Source organism: Coregonus lavaretus, assembly GCF_964263955.1.
Source record: "Coregonus lavaretus genome assembly, chromosome: 34".
Lineage (NCBI taxonomy): Eukaryota > Metazoa > Chordata > Actinopteri > Salmoniformes > Salmonidae > Coregonus > Coregonus lavaretus.
In genome coordinates this window covers 13,576,401-13,591,070 of record NC_140021.1, presented here as the reverse complement: position 1 = coordinate 13,591,070, position 14,670 = coordinate 13,576,401, and the positions used below count along the sequence as shown (strand labels likewise).

At 44.6% G+C, this 14,670-nt stretch overlaps 1 protein-coding gene across 4 annotated transcripts in view; it reads left to right on the top strand.

The window, feature by feature from the left end:
- LOC311109193 (RAB11-binding protein RELCH homolog) overlaps window positions 1–14,670 on the top strand; it is a 33,551-nt gene that overhangs the window by 15,082 nt on the left and 3,799 nt on the right. For 2 of the 4 annotated variants that reach the window (XM_084152036.1, XM_084152034.1), the window contains 15 exons: window positions 3,921–4,061; window positions 4,172–4,336; window positions 4,677–4,821; window positions 4,946–5,102; window positions 5,182–5,305; window positions 5,399–5,447; window positions 5,775–5,854; window positions 6,216–6,322; window positions 6,571–6,670; window positions 8,715–8,797; window positions 10,473–10,536; window positions 10,709–10,847; window positions 11,025–11,141; window positions 13,088–13,176; window positions 13,384–13,454. In XM_084152036.1, coding sequence (XP_084008162.1) covers window positions 3,921–4,061; window positions 4,172–4,336; window positions 4,677–4,821; window positions 4,946–5,102; window positions 5,182–5,305; window positions 5,399–5,447; window positions 5,775–5,854; window positions 6,216–6,322; window positions 6,571–6,670; window positions 8,715–8,797; window positions 10,473–10,536; window positions 10,709–10,847; window positions 11,025–11,141; window positions 13,088–13,176; window positions 13,384–13,454 — 1,631 coding nt within the window. Of the gene's footprint in view, window positions 1–3,920; window positions 4,062–4,171; window positions 4,337–4,673; window positions 4,822–4,945; window positions 5,103–5,181; window positions 5,306–5,398; window positions 5,448–5,774; window positions 5,855–6,215; window positions 6,323–6,570; window positions 6,671–8,714; window positions 8,798–10,472; window positions 10,537–10,708; window positions 10,848–11,024; window positions 11,142–13,087; window positions 13,177–13,383; window positions 13,455–14,670 lie in introns of all 4 variants that reach the window. The other 2 variants (XM_084152035.1, XM_084152033.1) reach the window with 1 other exon arrangement.

Below are 14,670 nucleotides of genomic sequence, written 5' to 3'. Positions count from 1 at the left end.
CCTATGGCACGTCAAGGGAACTGTAGCCTACTGTTCAGATGGGTTAAATGGAAACTGAAATCTGGACACTGACTGTTTGATTATACACCAAATGTAGGCTAAATTGTGACTTTCTTTCAGCATCTTGAGAGAATGTGAATGTGCGGTTAGATACTGTCTGTAAAGGTGCTATCTTTATCAGCATCATAAAAGCTGATAGTATTTCAACCACATAAAATATGCATCCAAGCCGAACTGAAATCTTATCAGAAACATGTTGGGTCATTTTCACAGCTTTAAATTTCCTTACAACTGGTGAAACATATGTCATTTTAAAGTTTTGCACAGAAAATTGTTCCCTTTTTTTTTTGTAATTGCATTTTCTCCCCAGTCCCTAAACGTCTTTGCTCTGCGAAAGAATCAGAGATGACAGAGAACTTTAGCGATGTCAACTATATTGAAGCATTCATTCTATTGATTTATGACATTATTCTGGTGAGCAAGGGTTTATTTAGTCTTCTAAGGCAACATGTAATGACAGAAGAGAAGCTGCATGTATCTAATTATTGACAAGTTGACTAACAAACAGCCTATCAAAATGTTGGAAATTATAAGCAGAAACATCTCTAAATCAGGCAAAAATAAATCCTGCATCCCCTGTCCAAAAATCGTTCTTAGCGGGTTAGGGTCGGGTGCGGGTCTAGGGCTGTGGCGGTCATGACATTTTGTCAGCCGTGATTGTCAATCAAATAACTGCCGGTCTCACGGTAATTGACCGTTAATTAACATAAAAACATTTAGCATCTCCTGGCTTTCACACATAGCCTACAAGCCACTGATGCAGACCTTTGGAGCATCTACATTTTAAAAAGTCAAAAAAATCAATTTAATATAGCTACACTACCACAATAAATCCATGACTTATTTTAGACCGGTCTAAAGAAACATGATAGGAAGAAAATGTAGTCTATTTCAGAAGAACAGAATAGCATACTCTGAGTTGTCCTTATGTTAGGCCCTGATCTGGCTATGCCATATGGGTGTGGGCTACACTAGTTAATATAGCAAACAAGATTTGCTTAGAATTCCGTGGCATTATTTTATATTATTTTATAGTATGAAGAATAGAACAGTTGAACATAGCTGAATTAAATAGAAAGCATGTTTTCTCCAAACGATTTCTGAGGGAGTGCGCACATGCAGCTAGCTATTCTGTGTTGAGCTGTTAACAAAGAAATAAGTCCTCCTGTGGTCGTAATGCCCCTAAAAAAATCCATGCCTTTTGCGGCCAGTGGCCGTTCTGCCCTTGGGCTGAATGTAATAATTATAATTCCCTTCTCCCAGCTGCGTGTTCCGAAGCACCTCTCACTCACATGGCTCTCTCAGATATCTAAATTCTTCTGTGCGAGAAATAAATATTCCAAACATAGTCTGGGACAGTTGTGGGATGCGATAGATCCCAAATTAATATAACCACTCGCATCAAAAAACATTTTAAAAGCAATGAGGCTGATGCAACGGATCAAACTATTAGGCTATTTCTTCACATTATAAGCGCAGTGATGCGCACACAGTGGTAGGCTATAAGCATGAATGTTCCAAAATGCAATCAATTATCGGGAAAACACTATTCTCAAAAGTGACAACAACTGTGATTATGCATGTAATGCTTTATTTTAAAGGAGCATATTTATGGTGAAAATAATCTTCCCCAAACATGAAACTCACACGCTGCCTATGTATGCCAGTTAGGCTCTACACCGGTTGTAAAGCGGATTCATGTGCTTAATTTTAAGAAGTTATTTGGCCACTTTAGTATTGATACAAACCTTATCTAAACATATAGGCCTATTGGCTAGGCCTAATGATGTGTGCAACTATGATTTAGTATTGATACAAACCTTATCTAAACATATAGGCCTGTTGGCTAGGCCTAATGATGTGTGCAACTATGATTTGAAAAAGTCGAGAAAAAAAGGCATGCACTGTTTCTTCCCTTACAGCACACAAGCTGGGAATCATTCACAAGTGATAATATATCATTCACAAGTGATAGGCTAATATTGTCACTCATCAGACTATTCTTAATTTAATCTTGTCTTTACATATACAGTACCAGTCAAAATTTGGACACACCTACTCTACTCATTCAAGGTTTTTCTTAATTTTTACTATTGTCTACATTGTAGAATAATAGTGAAGACATCAAAACTACGAAATAACACATATGGAATCATGTAGTAACCAAAAAAGTGTTAAACAAATCAAAATATATTTTATATTTGAGATTCTTCAAATAGCCACCCTTTGCCTTGATGACAGCTTTGCACACTCTTGGCATTCTCTCAACCAGCTTCACCTGGAATGCTTTCCCAACAGTCTTGAAGGAGTTCCCACATATGCTGAGAACTTGTTGGCTGCTTTTCCTTCACTCTGCCGTCCGACTCATCCCAAACCATCTCAATTGGGTTGAGGTCGGGGGATTGCGTAGGCCAGGTCATCTGATGCAGCACTCCATCACTCTCCTTCTTGGTCAAATAGCCCTTACACAGCCTGGAGGTGTGTTTTGGGTCATTGTCCTGTTGAAAAACAAATGATAGTCCCACTTAGCCCAAACCAGATGGGATGGCGTATCGCTGCAGAATGCTGTGGTAGCCATGCTGGTTAAGTGTGCCTTGAATTCTAAATAAATCACAGACAGTGTCACCAGCAAAGCACCTCCACCGGTCTAATGTCCATTGCTCGTGTTTCTTGGCCCAAGCAGGTCTCTTCTTATTATTGGTGTCCTTTAGTAGTGGTTTCTTTGCAGCAATTCGACCATGAAGGCCTGATTCACACAGTCCCCTCTGAACAGTTGATGTTGAGATGTGTCTGTGACTTACATTTATTTGGGCTGCAATTTCTGAGGCTGGTAACTCTAATGAACTTATCCTCTGCAGCAGAGGTAACTCTGGGTCTTCCATTCCTGTGGCGGTCCTCATGAGAGCCAGTTTCATCATAGCGCTTGATGGTTTTTGCGACTGCACTTGAATAAACTTTTTGAAAGTTCTTGAAATGTTCCATATTGACTGACGTTCATGTCTTAAAGTAAGCTCTGTGGAGTGTATGGCTTAAAGTGGTCCTATGGACAGATACTCCAATCTCCGCTGTGGAGCTTTGCAGCTCCTTCAGGGTTATCTTTGGTCTCTTTGTTGCCTCTCTGATTAATGCCCTCCTTGCCTGGTCCGTGAGTTTTGGTGGGCGGCCCTCTCTTGGCAGGTTTGTTGTGGTGCCATATTCTTTCCATTTTTTATAATGGATTTAATGGTGCTCCGTGGGATGTTAAAAGTTTCGGATATTTTTTTATAACCCAACCCTGATCTGTACTTCTCCACATCTTTGTCCCTGACCTGTTTGGAGAGCTCCTTGGTTTTCATGGTGCCGCTTGCTTGGTGGTGCCCCTTGCTTAGTGGTGTTGCAGACTCTGGGGCCTTTCAGAACAGGTGTATATATACTGAGATCATGTGACACTTAGATTGCACACAGGTGGACTTTATTTAACTAATTATGTGACTTCTGAAGGTAATTGGTTGCACCAGATCTTATTTAGGGGCTTCATAGCAAAGGGGGTGAATACATATGCACGCACCACTTTTCCGTTATTTATTTTTTAGAATTTTTTAAAACAAGTTATTTTTTTCATTTCACTTCACCAATTTGGACTATTTTGTGTATGTCCATTACATGAAATCCAAATAAAAATCCATTTAAATTACAGGTTGTAATGCAACAAAATAGGAAAAAAGCCAAGGGGGATGAATATTTTTGCAAGGCACTGTACACAAACACCTGTACACACATCTTTCATCACATCTTATCCACCTGTAAGAGACTTGGCTACACCTGTGTGATTGTGTGTGTGTTCTAACTCTGTCTGTGTGTGTGTGTGTGTGTGTTAACAGAAGGAGATCCGTAGTTCCCTGGTGTTGTCCATGCTGCAGCAGATGCTGGCTGAAGACAAGGCAGACATGGTCAGAGAGGCTGTGGTCAAAAGCCTCGCTATCATCATGGGATACATCGACGACCCTGACAAGTACTCCCAGGTGTGTGTGCGTGCATGCGTGTTAGAAAGGCTTTCTGACCATTCTTGTGTTTGTTTGTGTTGAATGTGGTCGTGTTATACTGACTGTGGTTGTGTTCATGCTGCCGTCAGGGTTTCGAGCTGATGTTGCTGTCCCTTGGTGACCCATCCGAGAGGGTGGTCAGTGCTATCCACCAGGTGTTCATCCCAGCATTCGCTGCCTGGACCACAGAGCTGGGAAACCTCCAGACCACTCTCATCCCCTCTCTACTGGCCCGCATAGAGAAACTACTCAAGGTAGGTAGACCCACAGGGCTTTGTTTATTTGGTATATGTAAGAAAAGCTTTGCTTTTGATCCCAATGGTGACACTAACATTCTAGAATCTAGGTATAGAAGTGAACACTCTAACTGCCCTCTCTCGCTCCTTCCCTCTCTCTCCTTCTCTATCTCTCCTTCATCTCCTCCCTCTCTCACCTCCCTCTCTCTCCTTTCCTCTCCCTCCCCCTCTCTCTCTTTCTCTCTCTCTCCTTCCCTCTCTCTATCTCTCCTTCATCTCCTCCCTCCCTCTCTCACCCCCCTCTCCCTCCCCCTCTCTCTCTTTCTCTCTCCCCTCCCTCTGTCCTTCTCTCCAGCAGGGTGAACATGGTCTTGATGAACACAAGCTCCACATGTTCCTGTCTGCCCTCCAGTCTCTCATCCCTCCTCTGTTCTCTGTGGTGATTCAGAACGCTCCCTTCACACACAGAGTTAACCTGCAAGGAGACATCCCCCCCATAGAGGGTAGGAAGCACAATCGGTGACCAGTAACCTTGCTATATTCTGACTACAATATTCTCCCAAAATCTCTAGTATTTTCCTTCCCTGAACTTTAACCCCAACCTCTGACCTCTGTTTGACCCCTCAGTGACGCGGTTCCCTCGGCCGGCGTCTCCTCTGCAGGATGTAGCGACTATCGTGGGCAGCCGGGAGACGCTGAGCGCCCTCCTCATCCTGTATGATTACCAGCTAGAACATGAAGGCACTACAGGCTGGGACAGTCTGCTATGGGTGGTCAACCAACTGTGAGTGGTCTATACAGGACACACATTCACACACACACAGCCACACACTAACTCCTGACGCCCTCTCCTCTCTCTCTAGTCTTCCCCAGCTGATAGAGATAGTAGGTCGTATTAACGTAACCTCCACTACGTGTGTCCATGAGTTCTCACGTTTCTTCTGGAGACTCTGTCGCACGTTTGGCAAGATCTTCACTAACACTAAGGTAAGAGTATACTGTAGGCCTTGTGCCGGAAAGAATCTGCGCTGTTTTATTAATTTCAATGGTGCAGACTATAGCAGTCTCTCTTTCTTTCAGGTAAAACCACAGTTCCAAGAGATCCTACGGCTCTCTGAAGAGAATGTGGGTAGGTGGAAGACACACACACACACACACACACACACACACACACACTAACCTACACACACACACACCCACACACACCTACACACACACACACACACACACACACAGTAGGATTTTAAAGTTAAAAGTTAAAACAGGCGTGTGGTCAGATATCTCTGCCAAGAGTTTTAGTTTGTTGTTGTGGTTTGTGTGAAGTGTTTGTGTCAGGCCTTGTGTGCCTGCCAACTATTCTCTGTTTTATAAGCTCACTGAACTGGAAATCAGTTACATGGTCATATGTCAATTTCTCATTTTTTCTCTAATCTATTGTGTTTTCTGTTTCTCCTAGATGCTTTAACTGGGAATGGTATTCTGACCAAGGCTACTGTCCCCATCTATGCTACAGGAGTACTGACATGCTACAATCAGGTAAACATGTCTGTCATTGGGACAGTCTGTTGATACTCAGCATATAATGTTTGTATTAATAATGTATGTATTATATAGTGTGTACATTATATAATGTGTGTATTATATAATGTGTGTTAATAATGTGTGTATTATATGTGTGTATTATAATGTGTGTATTAAAAAAGTGTGTTAATGTATTAATAATGTTTGTATTATATAATGTGTGTATTAATAATGTGTGTATTATATAATGTGTGTATGAATAATGTATGTATTAATATATTAATAATGTGTGTATTATATAATGTGTGTATTATATAACATCTGTATTAATAATGCGTGCGTGTGTGTGTGTGTGTAATATGTGTGTTTCCTGCAGGATGATGATCGTAAGCTGCTTGTTGGTTTTCTAGAGGACGTCATGATGACACTGTCTCTCTCTCATGCCCCCCTGGACAGCCTCAAAGCCTCCTTTGTGGAGCTGGGGTAACACACACACACACACACACACACACACACACACACAGACACACACAAGTAAGAATGAATGGGCAACAATCACCTAATAAACTGTTTACTGTTACTTACTTGGATCTCCTTCTCCGTCTCTCTCCACCTCCCTCTCTCTCTATACCCCCCCCCCCCCTCCATCTCTCTCTCTTTGTCTCTCCACCCCCCTTTATCTCTCTCTCTCTCTCTCTCCCGCTCTCTCTCTCCTCTTTCCTCTCTCTCAGGGCTAACCCAGTGTACCATGAGTTGTTACTGACAGTCCTGTGGTACGGAGTGGTCCATACCTCCGCTCTGGTCCGCTGTACCGCCGCACGGATGTTTGAGGTCCGACGCCCTGCCACAACACGCCACACTCAACACTTTCACACACACACACACACACACACATTCGCTCACTAAATAACATGCTTTATAGTCTAGTGGCTAATGTCAGACGATATAAGAATGACACTGTATTTTGTTTGATGTATGTTGTATCTAAAAATGTTTATTGAGACCTGTTTTGTCATGGACTAGAAGTAGTTTTCTTGCTGATTTAATCTTACAGTTTTAATAAGTAAGGATTGTTGGAACACTGACTGAATTGTAAAGGTTTTTGTGTTGTATTATGCAAACTATACTGGTTTGAAATGCCTCCCTATGTCTTTCCCCTGATGCAGCCTCTGCTTGTTATTGCCTGCCCCCTCTATGGCCTGATTCCATTTAGATCCCTAGCCCCTTCCCAGAGCCCCTACCCCTTCATTGTGAACACCAAAGAGGTAGGAGCTAGGGAAAAGCATTGGATCGAAATGGAATCAGGCCTACATAAAATACACTTATGGTGAGGAGGAGGTGTTGTAGCACTATCCCCCTTCACTGTCATAGTGGTATAGACATCCCCCTTCACTGTCATAGTGGTATAGACATCCCCCTTCACTGTCATAGTGGTATAGACATCCCACTTCACTGTCATAGGGGTATAGACATCCCACTTCACTGTCATAGGGGTATAGACATCCCCCTTCACTGTCATAGTGGTATAGACATCCCCATTCACTGTCATAGTCGTATAGATATCCCACTTCACTGTCATAGTGGTATAGACATCCCACTTCACTGTCATAGTCGTATAGATATCCCACTTCACTGTCATAGTGGTATAGACATCCCCCTTCACTGTCATAGTGGTATAGACATCCCCCTTCACTGTCATAGTGGTATAGACATCCCACTTCACTGTCATAGGGGTATAGACATCCCCCTTCACTGTCATAGTGGTATAGACATCCCACTTCACTGTCATAGGGGTATAGACATCCCCCTTCACTGTCATAGTGGTATAGACATCCCACTTCACTGTCATAGGGGTATAGATATCCCCCTTCACTGTCATAGTGGTATAGACATCCCCCTTCACTGTCATAGTGGTATAGACATCCCACTTCACTGTCATAGGGGTATAGACATCCCCCTTCACTGTCATAGTGGTATAGACATCCCACTTCACTGTCATAGGGGTATAGATATCCCACTTCACTGTCATAGTGGTATAGACATCCCCCTTCACTGTCATAGTGGTATAGACATCCCACTTCACTGTCATAGTGGTATAGACATCCCACTTCACTGTCATAGGGGTATAGATATCCCACTTCACTGTCATAGTGGTATAGACATTCCCCTTCACTGTCATAGTCGTATAGACATTCCCATTCACTGTCATAGTCGTATAGATATCCCACTTCACTGTCATAGTGGTATAGACATTCCCATTCACTGTCATAGTCGTATAGACATCCCCCTTCATTGTCAGTGGTATAGACATCCCCCTCCTCCCCTTCACTGTCATAGAGGTATAGACACCCTCCTCCCCCCTTCACTGTCATAGTGGTATAGACACATAACCCCCCTATCACCATCTCATAGTGGTATATCCCTCCCTACCATTATCTGCAGGCTAGGCAGAAGTTGCCCCTAACCACAGATCTAGGATCAGATCCCTCTGCCCCCAGTCCTAAACATGACTATTAGGGCATGAACAAAGATCTGACTCTGGACCACTGGTTAGGGGGTAACTTCTACCAACTCTGTTCAGCAGCTCTGTTTGCTTGGCTTCTCACTTATTATCAGTTTTTCTTTTTTTTGTTTACGTGTGTGTGTGTGTTTACATGTGGGCTTGCGCGTGCGTAACATGCGTACCTACCTTGGCGCTGCTGCTACTTCTTGTCGTTGTATATCACTTTCTTTCTTTCTTTCTTTCTTTCTTTTTGTTTTCCTTTTTCCCCCTCCTCCCTCTCTCGGCGTGTTGCCATGACACTGCTGGCTCTGTCCATGCCCCGCCCCTGGGCTGTGACATCACTGTGACCTCACGGATGTGTTGTCCAATCAGCTGCTGGTGAAGGGGGTGAATGAGACGCTGGTGGCTCAGAGGGTGGTGCCCGCTCTCATCACGCTCTCCAGCGACCCTGAGATGTAAGTGTCTCCTGCTGCCTCGTCTGGCCACCTCGACCCCTCCTCGAACCTCGCAGGAAGAACCCTAACCTCTATGATGAGGAGATATATTGAATAACACCAGATCTTTCAGGACTGTAGTTGTTATGGAAACATACAACCCTTGTTAAAGGAGTCAATGATTTGACTTAGGAATTTTTTCTCAAAACTCAGGGACAATGAGGCTTTGCAACATGAATCAATTCCAAAGTAGGTGCTTTCTCTAAATGGTGTATCTTTATGGTAGTTGCCCTGTCTGTGCTCCTAGATGGTTCAAGGTCTCTCTGACTCTGGGTAAAAGTCTTCTTTGGGCTTTCTTCCTGTAGAGGTTGAGGTGCGGTCAATGCGGTTCTGTGTTTACTGTCACTAACACCAGGCATCATCAGTGTGCGACACTAACCCACACCCCGCTAGTCACTATATAACCATGCTTGAAAGGACAGAAGTATGATGCTTTCTAAACACTAACCCAAACCCTTACCTCTAACCTTAATCGTAACTAGTCCTCAATTAAGACAAAATATGTAATGTACTTGCTCATCAGTTCTGACAATATAGGTCATTTTGTCCTTTCTGGCATGATCTACCCAATCATGTTCATCGCATCATCAGTCTGCTACACTACCCCAACTCGCGCTCTGATTGGCTGCATGTGGAAAACATCCCAGCATGCTCAGCTGTAATGCCTTACCCCCCCTCCCCCTTCCTCCTCCTCACCCCCCTTTTAGCAGATCCTCCCTAACCCTCCAACCCTCAGGTCCTGGATGATTGTCTTCACCCCTACCTCACTCTTCCTCCCTCCTAACCTCTTCCTCTCTCTCTCCCTCCCTCCTAACCTCTTCCTCTCTCTCTCTCTCTCCCTCCCTCCTAACCTCTTCCTCTCTCTCTCTCCCTCCCTCCTAACCTCTTCCTCTCTCTCTCTCTCTCTCTCTCTCCCTCCCTCCTAACCTCTTCCTCTCTCTCTCTCTCTCTCCCTCCCTCCTAACCTCTTCCTCTCTCTCTCTCCCTCCCTCCTAACCTCTTCCTCTCTCTCCCTCCCTCCTAACCTCTTCCTCTCTCTCTCTCTCCCTCCCTCCTAACCTCTTCCTCTCTCTCTCTCTCCCTCCCTCCTAACCTCTTCCTCTCTCTCTCTCCCTCCCTCCTAACCTCTTCCTCTCTCTCTCCCTCCCTCCCTCCTAACCTCTTCCTCTCTCTCTCCCTCTCTCCCTCCTAACCTCTTCCTCTCTCCCTCCCTCCTAACCTCTTCCTCTCTCCCTCCCTCCTAACCTCTTCCTCTCTCCCTCCCTCCTAACTGTTTCCAGTTGATTCTGCGAGGCATGTCAGAGGCTTTAATAGACCGCCGGGTGGCCCCGGCTCTTATAACACTGTGCAGTGGCCCTGAATTGTGAGTCAACGAAGATGAGACGTTTCCTCTCCTCCTCTCTCTATCCCTCCTTCCTCAGCATCCTCTTGGTTCTATTTAGTGTATTATATTATTTAAATCCATACGGACACTGGAATGATCTAACATCACCATTAACATTGGCATTAACATACATGATACACACTGATGATTGGTTGGTGTTGGTCAGTTTTATATTGTTATCTTCTGAGCTGCATCTTGTAGTTTTAATAAAGCAGAGACCTGGTTCTATTCTAACTCCTGTCTGGGTTATAGTTCAGTCAGGATATCTACTATCCCTGCCTTTGGCACCATCATGGAGACGGTGACACAAAAAGAGGTACGAACATGCAGATTTGCGTATATGCACATACTACACACTCGCATTAAACAAGTCTGGGTTGTATGATTGAGCACAGGTGTTTTTAGTATTGTGGTATCGTATCCGTGTGTATAAGGGGGAGTATCCATGTTGGCATACATGCATGTATTAATGTGTGTGTGTGTCCCAGCTGTTGGAGCGTGTGAAGATGCAGCTAGCGTCGTTCCTGGAAGACCCACAGTACCAGGACCAACACTCTCTACACATGGAGATTATCAGGACCTTTGGACGGGTCGGACCCAACGCTGAGCCACGCTTCAGAGACGAGTGTCAGTACTACTGATAACACACACCACTTAACCACGCTTCACAGACGAGTGTCAGTACTATCACACACACACACACTAATGCAAAGGCACACTAAAACAAGAGCGCAGACACGCACACATGGACTCAAATCCACACACACATACTCAGTGATATTGTCTGTGTTTTCTGTCTTCCAGTTGTGCTGCCTCACCTCCACAAGCTAGCGTTGGGTAACAACGTCCAGGCTACAGAGAGTAAGAGGATAGACATCGCTACTCAGCTGTTTGAGGCCTACAGCGCTCTCTCCTGCTGTTGTATCCTTCACCCAACACTGACGTTTGTGTGTGGATGTGCGTGTTGTTGTGTGTGTCAAATAAAATGTATTCGTCACATACAGCAGGTATAAAAGGTGCAGCGAAATGCTTGTGCTAGCTCCCTCAACAATGCAGTACATGAATCAATAATAACAATGAAATGAGTCAAGTCAAAAATAACAAGTCATAGAAGAGGTACTATGCATAGTAATAATGCACTGTATGTACAATTATAAAGTGGGTAGTGGAATCAATATTATATAATAGAACAGCAGCTTTGTCTGCCTGTATGAGTTGTGTGTGTGTTTATGGGTGTTTGTGTGTAAGGGTTGGCTGTGTGGGTAGTCAGTGAAAATAATTTCCAACGTGCATATAGTCTCTCCGGTGCAAATACTCTGTAAGGTGCAGGTCTGTGCAGGGAGACAACTAGGTTTAGCTTTTCAGCAGTCTGATGGCCTGGTGGTAGATGCTGTCTTGGAGCCTGTTGGTCCGAGACCTGATACTCCGATACAGCTTGCCAGATGGTAACAGAGTGAACAGTCCGTGGCTCAGGTGACTGGAGTCCTTAACGGACTTTTGGGCCTTCCTCAGACACCGCCTGGTGTAGAAGTCCTAGAGGGCAGGGAGCTCACCCCCCAGTGATGTATTGGGCCGTCCGCATCACCCTCTGTAGAGCCTTGCGGTTGAGGGGGATGCAGTTGCCATACCAGGCGGTGATGCAGCCGGTCAAGATGCTCTCAATGGTGCAGCTGTAGAACTTCTTTAGGATCCGAGGGCCCATGCCGAATTTCTTCAGGTGCCTGTGGTTGAAGAGGCTGTGCTGCGCCTTCTTCACCACTGTGGTGTGATTGGACCATGTCAGGTTCTCTGTGATGTGCACACCGTGGAAACTTGTTACCCTCTCCACTGCAGCCCTGTTGATGACAATAGGGGCGTTCCCTGTAGTCCTCGATCTGCTCCATGGTGATCAGCTGTGTGTGTGTGTGTTCCCTGCTACTGTGTCCTTCACTTACAGAACTTACCTCACCCTTTATTAATGGTTGAGGCAAACAGCTACATATTAATGAGTTGTGTCAAGAGGCCTTTAAAAGGAAAAGCTAAAAGAGGGCAATAGTTCATGAACTGCTTTTTAAATGTGTCCAACTAGCGGTATGTACTTATTAAGACCTTTCAAGAACTGTACCCAGAGCAGTGTGTTGGCTTGGCTAGGGTTCAGGGGAGAGGTTTTATTTGACTTTCATAGCTGTACATGTGTTTATGAAATGGTTGCCTGTCCTGCTGGTGAGTTGAGAAAGGAAAATAAACTAGAGAGAGAGAGAGAGAGAGAGAGAGAGAGAGAGAGAGAGAGAGAGAGAGAGAGAGAGAGAGAGAGAGAGAGAGAGAGAGAGAGAGAGAGAGAGAGAGAGAGAGAGAGAGAGAGAGAGAGAGAGAGAGAGAGAGAGAGAGAGAGAGAGAGAGAGAGAGAGAGAGAGAGAGAGAGAGAGAGAGAGAGAGAGAGAGAGAGAGAGAGAGAGAGAGAGAGAGAGAGAGAGAGAGAGAGAGAGAGAGAGAGAGAGAGAGAGAGAGAGAGAGAGAGAGAGAGAGAGAGAGAGAGAGAGAGAGAGAGAGAGAGAGAGAGAGAGAGAGAGAGAGAGAGAGAGAGAGAGAGAGAGAGAGAGAGAGAGAGAGAGAGAGAGAGAGAGAGAGAGAGAGAGAGAGAGAGAGAGAGAGAGAGAGAGAGAGAGAGAGAGAGAGAGAGAGAGAGAGAGTACTGTGGCCCTCGGTAATGTAGTCATAATAACCTCACTAATCTTACTTACTTGTTTTTCAACTCTGTGTTATAATATTAATTCAGTCACCACGGTTCAGTAGTCTTTAACTCTGTGGTGGTGTTTGGTTGTCCGGTAAGTGTTTGCTTAAACTTTGTGTTAGTGTTTGGTTGTCCGCTCCTTGACGTCCTGCTCCAGTCATCTCAGAGGAGCTGATGGTGAATCACTTCCTGCCTGGCCTGAGGTGTCTGAGGACCGACATGGAACAGCTATCTCCTGAACACGAGGTACACACACACACACACACTGACCACACAGTAGCTCTCCCAAACTACATCAAATGACCTGTTTCCCATGCCAGCTAAAGACCAGCTGATCCCATGTCCCAGACCACTTACCACACAGCGTGGAGGGAAACTTACCAGGCATACTTTCCACAGCACAGCAGTCTTAACTGGTATATTTTATGCTGTGTGTCTCCTGTCCTGTTGCAGGTGATTCTGAGCTCCATGATCAAGGAGGGGGAGATGAAGGTAGAGAACAGAGGGATCGGACAGGCCGAGGGGTGAGTACTAACACACCCCAGTAAATCAGAGCCCATGTGTCTGTGTGCTGTGTCTGTGTGTATGTCGGAGCATTCAAAATAAACACACACAAACAAAACTCTCCTAGCCTTTATCCGCTGGTTTTCATCCCACACCATGAGTGCTGTTGACTTGCTGACCCTCTGGAAGCCTGGCTGCATAAACAGTAGATCATCTTGGAAACTACAGCCTTTAGATTCAGGACAGTGGTGAGGGAGGGAGGTTAGGGGGAGGAGAGAATAGAGCCTGTAAAGAGCATTGGGACCCAGCCATAGTGTGGGTGAGAGAGGGAGGGGAGGTAAGGGAGTAGAGGGAATCAACTATTAAAGACTGTTGGACCACAGCCCATAGTGTGGCTGTCTTTGGGAGAAGTTTCTCCATCTTGTGGACATGTGTTTCTGCCTCATTAAATGTGTGTGTGTGTGTGTGAGGCTGTAGCCTAGCAACACACAGTCACACACCCCAATGATTTTCTGCCTTAGTCGTATTGAGTCTTGTTTTGAGGTTGTTGTTTTTCTCATCATGTTTAATTATAACTTTAGAATCTCTGTCATCATCATCATGCACATTGTTAGAGACAAGAGATGGGTCTGTTTTAGACTTAAAGCATCTGTCAACAACCATGTTACTACACTACGCCACTCAACTCCAGCATTTTACATAACTTTAATTTGACTACTGACCATATTTGTTCCCCTACAGTTCTTTATCTGCTGTTGTTCAACCAGAGTTAGCCAGAGAGGGAAGAAGAGGAACTATCCTAACTGTCAGTCAGTAGAGAACAGAAGAGACTGTTACTGTTAACACTTAGGAAACAGCTTTTACAATTACCTGTCCAGATATATGGACAGAGAGACTGAGACAAGAGCAGAACAAAGCAAACAAATTAGCATCTTGCATCTGACAGTTAACAACAGACTGTCAATCACTCTTAACTGTATGTTTAGGGAGAGAGCGGGAGAAAGATTGTAGAGATTATAGGGAAATATTCTGGATGAATGATTTGTATACAGATTATTGTTGTACAGGCTATATAAAATACAGTATGTGCCATTCTATAGGCTATATAATATATCCCATTCTACAGTATTATCATCAATACCCTGTGTAGCCCCTGTGTAGCTCAGTTGGTAGAGCATGGCGTTTGCAACGCCAGAGTTGTGGGTTCGTTTCCCACGGGGGACCAGTATAAAAAAA